Here is a 12,300-nt window from a genome sequence, read left to right as displayed (position 1 = left end):
ATGTTGATGAATTGAAGTCATGGAGGCTCGGTGGTTAGCACTGTTGCCTCACAGCAATGTGTGTTTCCTCGGGTCAGGCAGCCACTGGCCACTTGTGGGGAGGTGTGAAAATTAGGAATGAATACATTTCTTACTGAAGCTCTTCAGCACTCTTGATTTTGATAAAGTCACACTCTTACCAAAAGCTCACAGAAGTTTTTGTAGATTGTGTGAGAAATAGCAGGGTTTCATTTTCAATATTTGATTGTGACACAAAATGATGTGTTTTTGTTGATGTTCATGAGCGCATGTGGATCACATTATTAGGGCAGAGCTGTGTGCCTACTTGTGTCAGATACAGATCGCTTACTAACATAACTAGCAATGTCAAAAGGGAAAAGAGGGATCTGACTATTGTAGCCTGTTATGCATTATATGCCTGTTCTGGCCCCTTTTTCTGAAAAGTAGTACGCTGACAGATGAATACCTTTCCTCTAAAAACAGAGGTTAAGTGAGCAACGGACCAACCAGCACATTAAAAAAAAAATCAAAGAAATCACGAAAGCTATTTTTAACCGCTCCCTGCTATCTTTGGAATGATAGCACAGAGTTTCTGGAGGATAGAGGTGATTAGCTGGAAACCTACAAGGTAAATGTCAAAATATCCGCAGTATTCTTTTAACTTAGGCCTTGTTTAATGAGGCGAGATGACGAAGGCCAAATTGATATTTACAGCCGTGGCCTGTGGGAGTAGCTCCAAACACACACACGCACGCACACACATCTGGGAGGGGCCTAGTACAACCACACTCCTCTGCAGACCGAGGGTGGAGTGTGGTTCTAGAGCATGAATGGGAGGAGCTTCAAGGTCATTTCTCCTGATGCATGTTTCCCATCTCTCCTAACTCTACTTGATTAGCTAAATCAACAACCTGAAGCTGCACTCCTCCTCTCCTCTGCTGGCTCAAAACTGTAGGAAAAAACTACCAAAACTAAAGGTAAAGGTGCTCTTATTGTCCCTTGAAATGTTCTTCTTCAGCAAAGGATCCGTGTATGTTCTCTTTAAGGAAATCTATTTTACAAGTTCAAGCCATATTAAAATGAACTATTGGACTTTGCTTCATAATAAATCAATACAAAATAAAACAATCATCATCATCATTTGGGTGTTTTGCTGCTATTCTGACAAGGTTTTGATCAGCTTTGGAAAATTGTGAATGATGCAGATGACTACAGTCCTATACAGTATGCTCACAATACAGTTTGAGTATTGTAAGTGATCCCTTTGGCTCACACACACACCTGGGGAGACAGCTGGAGCGCTGGAGAGTATAATGATTTTAACAGCAACATCACCATGGAGCCACTTCCTTCTGAACAAAGCTTAGCAACACCCCACCACTACCCACACACAAAACAAACATACTGCGCGTATCAACGTACCTGACGAGACTCAAACACTGTACTCAGAAGTGGATTGACCTAGATATGTATATATCTGAGAAATATTATGAAAAAGCTTTATTAAGCATGGAGGATAATCCCACAGAGCTTTCTGCCAAAGCTCTTTGGTTTAGATGAGTTTTTTCTATGTGAATAAAAACAATTCGAATTTTGCACAACTACAGGAACAGACCTTTTCCCAGAAATTATACAAAGGAATTTCAACACCAGTCCCTGATCCATAAGCTCAGGCCTTCCCTTCATGCAAATACCATTACCATATATGGAGAGTGCTGAGCAGAGCTGGCTCAGCATGCAGGAAATGGCTGGGTTTGATTCAGTATCATAAGCGGCACTTTTCCCCCCATTGCCCTCTTCTTTCCCATTCTTCTTTTCCACCCCTGAATTTGACACATGGCCCACCATGTGTTCAGAATGAGTTTCTCCTCTGTCCTTTGCCGCAAGTCTGGATACAAGCCATGAGAACAAATTCTCCTCTACTACAAAAAGAAGAAACCAAAATCACTGTAACTTTGAAAACTCACAGGCAGACCAACGGGAATGGGAGACATATATGGAGAACTCATAGCATTGCTGAATGAAAGAGCAGCCTGGTTTCAAAACATCGCATTCCGTTCCACTTTCCATGTCTTCCTTGTTTGCGCCACAAACAGGTTCAGGCTATGATAGTCCGAGCCTCAGACAGACACAGAAACGTGAAAGACTGATTGTGCTCTTAATAAGACTAGAAGGAAACAGGCAGTAGAACTCTGTCTTGTCAGTTCATATTATTTTGGATTTACCCTGGAACAGACTGGAAAGAAATAATTATGCTCCCCCGAGTCTGATAAGCTGTTCTTAGGTCAGAGCAGCCATCATGTAACAAGCTACTTGACCTGCTTTCTCAAGTTTGTATGCATTTAATTGGTTACACTGCAAACACTGAAATACTTGGTAATGGAAACATTATTTACAATTAATACAGTTAATTTATACAAAATTGGTTTTATTTGAAGACTCATAGCTCTACTCAACTCTACAAACTACTCTATCTGAGGGGGTGCAGCTTCATTACATTAAACCATGTGTAGCTAGCATTAAAAGTTACCATTTCAAAGTAGCGTTCCCAACTTTAATGTATGCAACGCTTCCCCCCCCCCAGATCCTGCCCTCCATGCAGGTGGTCCCACTGACCAGTAGCAATCACTGGTGCAGCTGACAGTGAGTAGATCCCTCTGCTGGCTTCCCACCTGTGGACAAGGTGGAAACTACAATGGAGTGCATATCTTAAGCAAATTTCCACTCTCTGCAAGTTAATTTTTTGAATGAACTACATCCAGGGGCTTGCCTGGAAGGAAGTAGAAATCAGTCAAAAGACTTATGGTATGTTTTGGAATATGGTTGGCAGTAATGTTAAGCATACATGGCAGTTAATGGGCTAAAACCTCCACAACCACAGGTATGGCCCTATAGGCCTGAACTACTTGCCGTCGTTCACTGTTTTACTCGTCAAACAGCATTTCCACCTGGTCTTTATTGCTTGTGTCTGCACTTTGTACAAGCTCACTCAGTGTAGAGAAGAGTGAGGCCAGAATTGTACAAAAACTGCTGGTTGATGTAGATGCAGTCAGGACACCAAGATCTGGACAATGATGACAGAATGTCAATGGATGTCCCAGAAGTAAGTGAATGCCAAACGATTAACCAGAGTGAGTTTGTCCATGGAATGCTCATCGAGGACACAATGATGTTTGGTTCACATTAAGATTCTCCAAATCTTTCAAGACATTCAAAATGTGAGACACTCGCATACATAACCAAGTGAGTCAGAATTGACCCACTGACCTTTAATAAGGGACATTCCATCAATTTTAAACATTTACAATATTCCAGTGCGTGTTCAGCCAGCGCAGTCAGACATGTGCTACTCTTTCCGAAAGCAGCAAACTGAACTAGAGAACTGACCCTCAAATTAATGATGTCACTGGAATGTTCAATCTGGCATGACTGCATTGACAACGAATGGGGCTCTGACTTTGTGGAGCCATAACATTTTTGTGTGATTTCTTACACCCAAATGAGATTAGAGCTGTGGTTCATAGCTGTTGGCAAAACTACCATATCGACTCAATTTAGCCTCTCGTGGCTCCAGAGTTACTACCATTGATCGTCTGTGCAGAAAGTCTTTTTACCACTCTGAGACAGCACCAAACGAAGTCTAACTTTAGTAGTAAGTAGGAGTTCACCCACGTTCAGTATGTTTACATGCACTCTGATCATTTATCTACATGTACTTATGATAATGAGGAAATGCCAAATGTCCGACAAAACAATATGTTAAATCTTAAAAGGCTCACTCTCAACCTAAGTCCTGCTGGGATCCAGGCAAAGCCTCAAAAGACTAGAATCATCAAGGGTGAATCATCTGAAATTCTTGTCAGAGAGTCAGAAGATCAAGATCAAGACACACATATGTGCAACCCCATCTCCTCGCTTCAAAAAATTGCAAGTAATGACAGGCATGGAAATTCAACGTTGTTTAATTGTAGAACGAGTCCACCAGGAGAGGAATTACATATGTACAGGTGGCTTCATCTGATTGAAATGTTGACATACCTGCATGACGATAATGTTTACTCTACTGTATGTGCTGTGAGTAGTCTTGATTTATGTACATCGATTCATGTCAATTTCCAACTAATAATGTTAATGTGTCACAATTGAGAAAAATTACTGTAATAAAGAAACTAATTTCATCTAATTACGTTATGGCCTTAACTACAGCATAATGGATGTAACACACTGATTAATACAGGTCATTTGGATTCAGTTAATCTGCCAATAAATTGTTTACTGCAACAAATGACATGATTTTAACACACTCAATTGATGCATTCCTATCAGATTGAAATTAAGATGTCAGCAAATTCTAGAAACAAAAGTGTTGCCTCCTAGAGCTTTAAGCAGTGAAAACAATGAGGAATTAAGTACATGGTCCAGATGTAGCACAGACTAGGAAGAGGATAACATTACAGCGCAGTAACTTCCTACTCATAAAACTTTGTTACTGAACACTACATGATGTAGTCTAGCCAGCTAATTAATAGAAGTGGCCAAGGAAGGAATAAGGGATAAGATTTGTCTGGTTTATTTGGGGTCACACAACCACCATAGACATCAGAAATTGCCTGGAAACAGACGTGTAATTTGCACTAGTTCATATTTTTATAGTTCTCTATTTAGCAGGCCACAATCAGCACGCATAATCATGTATACAAATGATGTTTGTGGATTATAATAACCACAAATAAGAGAACAATATTTGGTCACAGGGAAAAAGAAGTGACTCACTCCTGCCATGGAGTTCTGGCTTTCCTATCAGACATGCAGAATTCCCCTCACATGCAAAGCCACTGAGCCAAAGCCAATGGAAATGGTGCCTCTGCTTGTATAAAAATGTGTTCCTCTGAACATCTTCCACCGTCTTCTTTAAAATCATTAACACCTGCACACAGACTGTAAAGTGTTTGCTGATGTACTCAAGTTCTCTCATCTTTGCACTTCATAACTTAAATAGTGACAATGCCCACATGCTTGTAGTCGACACACGGGCATAAATAATGCAGATCATGAGGACTCATTATCCTCTGTTTACCTGTCTAGATTTCTCACAATGTCATAGATCCAGGCTACCTGAGCTGGAAAATAAAGGAAATGTATTGCCTTTGGATGTAGTAATGTGAGAGCGGGTTGGTTTTGATGGCGTTACAGTATGTGCCTTAGGACAGGGCAGAGCGTCGTCCCTCCCAGAAAGACAGGACATGATGATCAGCTGTAAATAGATACTTTGCACCTGGTAGATTGTTTGCTTTGGTCTGATTCAGGGACTAAATTGTTTTTAAAAAATGCATTTACTGCTTTGTTCAGTTTAGAGTCACACAGAAAGAAAATAAAAAATAAAAAAAATCGAAGAAAACCAGAATATAAATGTATATTTGTTAGAATAATGTAGGTCAGAAAAAGAAGAAGCCATGAGGATTTAATAAACTTGCATACGTCAAAAGCTTTGGCCTTAGTAGTGTTGTAGCCCAGCAGTAGTCATGGAATACAATTTGCTGTAATTACCTTGTTAAAACCCCAAATTGAAAAAAATGGACCTCCAGCCCTGTAGACATACTTTCACTGTATGTGTCAAATAGTTTAAGTGCTGCTACAGACTGACAGGCCAACATGGGTCAACAGTGCCTCATATTATTGTGGGAAAGGTCACTCAAGGTCAGGCAGCCACTCTCCTTTCACCATAGGAAAAGAAAAGGTATTTCTGGCTCTGTGAATTTTGTACACAACGCTTCTAGAGCAATGCAAGCAAGAACATTTAGTTCCTTGAACATGAATTTTAGCAGATTAACAATAATTTAGTTAATCCATCTAGCAGTTTACTCTACCTGAACAAATCAAGTCATACAAATGTCTGCTCCAGTATGTTTACATGCCTGCCATCACTTTAAAAATGCATGCAATGACAGACATGGACTAAAAAAAACAAAAAACAATTACATGTGTAGGTGGCTTCATCCGATTGTAACGTTGACATACGTTGCATGTCGGTAATCTTTACTCTTTGTGCTGCAGTCTTGAGTTATGAACATTGATTCATGTCAATTTCAAACTAATGATGATGTTTATGTGTCACAATTGAGAACAATGTAATGTATTGCCTTAAATGGAGTAAAATGGAAGTATAAACAAGCATGTAAACACACTGATTATTACAGTTCATTTGGGCTCAGTTAATCTGCCCATAAATTGTTTACTACAGCAAACAAAAGCACACTCAATAAATGAATTCCTCTCAGATTGAAATTAGGATGTCAGCATAATCTACAAACAAAGGTGTGACATCCTAGAAATGATCATGGATAGAGTACATGGTCCAGCTGTAGCACACACTAAGAAGAGGAAAAAATTACAGCCCAGTAACTTCCTACTCATAAAACTTTGTTAATGAACATTATATGATGTAGTCAAGCCAGCTAACTGATAATAGTGGCCGTGCAATTTGCCACAATCAGCAGGCATAATCCAGTATACAAATGGTGCTGGTGGATTTAAATAACCACAAATAAGAGAACAATATTTGGTCTCAGTGAAAAAGAAGTGACTCACTCCTGCAATGGAACCCGTCTATTCAAACAAGTCAACAAGACAATGAATAGGATGAGATAAGTATACTCACTCTATGATCATGTGCAAAAAAGAAGAAATAGAACACCAAATGTGTCTTTGTTTCCATTTAGTCTTTCTACAGAAACAGCTGACTAACCAATAAAGCCTTCAAATTCTGTGGATGCTCTTGTGACCTTACATGGAAGCTGAAATCTGATTTTGTGGACGTACACAAACACCCTCTAATCAACAAATCAATCAGCTTTCATTATATAGCACTTCTCACACATTGGCTGCAACTCAAAATCCTTTTACATTACAATTTCATTAACAAACAAAAAAATATACAATTAAAAAACCTTTCCCACTTTAGCCAGACATCCACTCAGAGGCTGACAATTCTTTTATGAACAGGACTGCTGAGCTTCTTCCTGCTCCTCTATGAGGAAAGTGATGGATGCAAATAGGCAGATTCATGATCTAAGAACAGGAAAAACAAACGAAACAAACGTGGAAGGGCATTAGACTGAGAGCAAATAACCTTTGTTGCTATCTTTGTGTTGTGTTGTTGGACCAATACTGCCTTGTAACAATGACTCCAGTTGGTTGCTATCAGACATCTCTTGTCAAGCAAACGTGAGAAAAATTGCGTGAGACTAGGGAATTGCAAAACAATGTATCCTAGCAACCATCATGGTTTGATTTCCATAAATGATATGAGAGCAGATATCCAGGAAATATTACCATTTCCACTTCTTAGGTGCAAGACTCAAGCTTCAAAACTTTTGAATGTTTTTTCCCATTACTTTCCAAAACATTCCAAGGTCTGGAAAATTCTTGAAAATTTAAAATGGTGAAACAATTCCAATCCACCAATTACACTTGAAATTCTGAGACAACCTACAACTATTTCATGTCATCTAAGCTATGTCAGCATTTTAAGTAGAAGTTAAAAATAATCGTGTGTCAACATTTCACTAACCAAAGTCAGAAAGGGTGATTCCTGCCGTCACATTTCAAGTAATAGTTCTGTGAAAGATGTGTGATTAATATTGAGGACCTGTGATATCCACATAAACCATATTCCTGTATGATTATCTGACACAAACATGTCCGTTTAATCTCACAGAAAATATACCAGACAGCCCTCAGAGCCTTAGAGATGACCTATAGTGATTGGCTGAACAACCCCTTCATTCACTGTGAAAACTGTAGCCGAGGCCAAGGAAACGTTCTGCAGCAGGCTGAGGAGTTGAGTAGGACAAAGTGTGCAACAAGGTTTCCCTGGTTTCTTGTCATTTTGACTGTGTTTCAGTGACATGACATGTGTGTGTACTTGTGGCTACAGAGGCCAAACACACTGCTCAGGGGACAATGAGCGTGCAAATACAGTAAACAAAGTAGTTTACAATAACACCACAGGCCATATTGACGTCACAAGAAAATACAGTGATGAAGCATGTATGTAAATATGCTTTTACACATGGTTCTCAGTCCTGATCCTTGGGACCCACAACAAGACATATTTTTCGTCTCTACCAGCTCTCGATCTGACTCACCAAGACATAATCGAGCCCATACAGACCTGTAGATTACATACATGCTCTCTTCATGACATGACAAATAAAGTATCTTATCTTATCTCTGATCTTCCTTGTTCTCCTCAATTCAAAATTATTCCTTTTACACGTTGCCTTAACATGGCCTCTTATCTTCTGTGCACTTTACCCCGTGCAAATGCATTGTGCACTGTCCGATGCCTCTCTCCCAATTGCCAGCCTTGGCAATTGCCTAAGTTGGCTCATGGAAGTACCATCACTGTTGCCGTGTAATTTACTGCTTTGGTGTCCAAGGTTCCTGAGAGTTACTTGGGATACAAACTGAAAGCAGGACACAAAGCCTGGAAAACTGAAACTCCTTTGGACTGGGTTGGAGACACCTGACCTAGGTTCTACATGACAATGCCCTTAGTGTAGTTCAAATAAATAAAAGATATTTTGGTCAAGATAATGAGCTGCTCAACTAAATTATTGCAAGTGTATTGTTCATCTCCTCAAAGAGCCCCAAAGAATGCATAAACAGTGCATTGTCAGCCTATAAACATTCTTTGTTCAAGGCAGGAACACTGTCATCACTTGATGAACTAAAGCGGGAAATTATGGAAACATCTGCTCACAATAAATCCAAAGGCTATATTATAACACAAAAGGACATTTTCAGTTTCAATTCCAATAAAAGCAGAAAATAAGGAACGCTTGCCGTTATGTTCCATTCATTCTCTTCAGTTGTCATTTGTGTAAACAAGCTGCAAACGATTATGGGTTGTAAAACATTCAAAAAGATTTGCTTTAACTCCACACTTCTACAACGTGAAAAGCTCACATCGTCACCGATGGTTGACATCTTGATTTTATGAGGCACAAGTTGCAAGATTCGGTTCTACAAAGTCAAACTCATGAGCTGTGTTCACTTTCCAGTTTCCATAATCTTACAGAATGCTGTTAACAACCACATATCACCACCATCAACCTTCAGTAGTCTTGTTTCCATCAAACTATGTTTATGTTAATTTTTACATGTTGAACACAAGCCAGCAGTTAATCAATTAATGTCAGAGTGAGGTTACATTTTCATTGTTTGACTGTTGCATATATTACTTTTTTTGTTCATCAGTGTTTGTTTGCTAAATATGCACATGCAAGGCTTTTGGTGCAGAACTGAAACAACACTGAATCACTTGATAACATGAATGTGAACCATCAAGTAAAAAGATCACTCAAACAAAAACAATGTGAATTCAGCATTAAGGTCTGGAATGCAAAAGTAGCTTTAAGGTCACATCATCATCACAAATAACAACACGGTACCGATGTGGAAACGAATTAGCAGCTCTGTAACAAAGACATTGGAGCTTGATAAACAAAGAGCGTGAGTGCAGCGAACAACAGTGACCAGCCTGACGAGTTCCCCTGGTTCGCAGAATGGGTGTTCATCCTGTTTGAGAGAGAGAGAGGGCTTGAATTCCTGAGCAAATGTCTGTAGCAGTGATGGGTCTGAAAATGGAGCACCAGCTTTGAAATGAAGGAGAGGGGGGCTACTCGGTACGCACCTCCCTAAAACTAATGCAAACCATCTGCTGTCATACTGACTGGCTGTGCAGCATCTGGCACAGAGGGAACCAATGAGCGCTGCTCTTGTCGGCTTTTACAGACAGTCGGAATGACAATCAGACTTGTTTTCTCTCATGAGCCCAGAAAAGATTGAGCTGTGAAGCAGTAGTGCATCTTAACCTACATCTCATCGGTCCAAAAGATAATGAGATAAACACAAAGTCCTGCAAAAGCTTCAGAGTTATTCTGACCAAATCTGAGCAGCCATTAACCAAACCTCCTTTTCTGAATTGAACCCAGAATTGTGTTCACCAGCACGATAATATTCAGTAAATCTATCATCACAGGACAACTCCAGAGTTTTTCCTGCTGGTATTAGAGTTACCTCACAAGAAGAAAACCGCTCCTAAAATTAAGGCAACAATGTCAGGAAAATTCCCTGCAATGCTGCACTCAAAAGGATATTTCCAACTTCAACAAATACAGAATTCCACTCTAGAATTGACATCAAGAATCTTAAGAGTAAATGCAGGAGAGCAAAGCTGTACCTGAGCGAGCTGCACAAGCTTTCGTTTTTCCAGGTAGTCTTGTTTTTTTCTCTTTGTCTTTTGTTTAAAATTGACTGACCGAGGGAACCGCACAGGAATTCCAATGTATGCGTACGTGTCTTTCTATAAAAAATATATGCTTGTAAATCTTGAATGTCTTGAATATATATCATGTATTTGTTTCACTTTTAGTCTTGGATGCTGTGTGAGAGTTTTACTATTCTGACTGCACCTTTGTCCTTTGGGCAACCCGATCTACAGGTTCAATACAAGACACAAGACATCAGACAACACAACAAGTTTCACTCCTTCCTGCATTAAATAGGCAGTATTTGTGTGTATGTGCTCAAAAACTCAAAATAGAGTACGAAATGTGATAGATGAGGATAAGTTGTATTCTCTTCAGAGCCTCATTAAATATGTGAAAATTGTATTTTATTGTTTATTGATGTACTTTTAACCCACTTTATAATTTCATTTTGTATAACAAGTTTCTTTGGTTTGCAGGAAGGTATCAAGTATTTCCAGTTTAAAAGGCTCACTACCAGTGATGTCACAAGTCAGTCCAATCCAATATTATGTCATACTGTGTCAGAATGTGTGTGACTCTAATTCTAGTGGTGTCTAATTTGTGTGACTCCATACCACTGGAAATCACAACATCTCTGCTGCAGAGGAGAGAGGCTTCAGGAAGTGTTGCCAAAATAGAACAAACAAGGCCAGACCACCACCTCCATAACCTGCTCTAGGTGTGCCATTCAGTAACCAGGAAAAACCCGTCTCCTTGTCATGCACATCTGATACGCACACATATACAGTACACACACTGCACCGCACACTCCTCCCTGACTAACTGGTTTTAAAGAAAGACTGTTCTTGCATTACATCCATTTTACAGGGATTTTCTTTTGCCAGTAGAAATGGTGCCAGTAAAAGTGTCACTGTGTTATATATTTAGGTTCATGATGATTATATTGACAATGTAAAGTAAATATAGTCATGATAAAACCAGGGGTGCACTTTGCTAAAAGGCATTTGCCTGTAACCCCAAGCTAAGAGGGCCCCAAATTGCAGAAAGCATTTAATTATTTATTTATAGTATATGTCTACCTTCTATTTCATACTAACACGGTGTGAAAATGGCATTCACTTGATCTGAACCCCCCAGTTTTTCCAGAATTTTGAGATGATTGACATACAAACTTTTGTGTTTTGTGAATTTAGCTCAAATTGAAGCGGTTCAAGAACTACACATCCTTGAAGTTCTTGTCTTTGACGATCCTAATGTAAAACTACATCAGGAAACATTATCAATAAATAAGTGAAGATAAAGTTGCGTCCGCATGAACTGAACTGTAAATCAATTGAGTCGCGACAGCAGACTCGACTCCTGTTTTTTAACTTTGGGAAATATAGATAATCCAGATCACAGGTTGTACCTTGAGTACCAACAATATCTTCAACTCGGAAAATGCTAAAAAGAAAGACCCAGTACCTGTGTATGCCACAGCCACCCCATGTCACTGAGTCTGCCCATGTATAATACCAACATATGAAGCAGGAACATCACTCACCATCCTCTGCCTTCTTCAGATAGCAGCAATGGTCTGCCTCTCTTGTATTCCGTCTGATTCCGTATAACCGGGACGCTCAGTGAAGTTTCCAAGAAGTTTATCTGTTTAATTTAAAAACAAACGGACAGAATCCAAGTCTACACAAGTAACCCCGAAGGCATGGATGCTCCTCCTCAGCGGTGTTCGCCATTCATCCCAATCGGATCCGCGTAACTGTCTGAGGAGGTCTAAAGTCAAAAACACAGAGAAGAAGGTTTTATGGAGCGGCAGCCTGGAAAACATCCTACAGGAAACACGCGCAGACAGCAGCCAATGAGAGGCCGCTAAACCTGGACCTTATTAAATATTCATGAGGAACCTCAAAGAGAGAGAGAGAGCATGCGCAGCTTTTGGGAGTCTGACGTCACACATATGTTAAAATCGAATGTCCTTGGTTCTATGAGAAAATGTAGTGTAATGTTAAATCAACTAACCTTTTTT

General features: G+C 39.6%; 1 protein-coding gene across 2 annotated transcripts in view; it reads right to left on the bottom strand.

The window, feature by feature from the left end:
- myo1ea (myosin IEa) overlaps positions 1 to 12,077 on the bottom strand; it is a 44,177-nt gene extending 32,100 nt beyond the window's left edge. For both annotated transcript variants that reach the window (XM_076156030.1, XM_076156031.1), the window contains exon 1: positions 11,821 to 12,077. In XM_076156030.1, coding sequence (XP_076012145.1) covers positions 11,821 to 11,823 — 3 coding nt within the window. In that variant the 5' untranslated portion in view covers positions 11,824 to 12,077. The remainder of the gene's footprint in view (positions 1 to 11,820) is intronic.
- Between the last annotated feature and the right edge of the window lie 223 nt (positions 12,078 to 12,300).

Source organism: Genypterus blacodes, unplaced genomic scaffold, assembly GCF_046128005.1.
Source record: "Genypterus blacodes isolate CSIRO-AG114 ecotype Tasmania unplaced genomic scaffold, CSIRO-AGI_Gbla_v1 ptg000067l_1, whole genome shotgun sequence".
Taxonomy (NCBI): Eukaryota; Metazoa; Chordata; class Actinopteri; order Ophidiiformes; family Ophidiidae; genus Genypterus; species Genypterus blacodes.
Note: the sequence above shows the minus strand (reverse complement) of the source record. Positions and strands in the feature narration are given on the sequence as shown.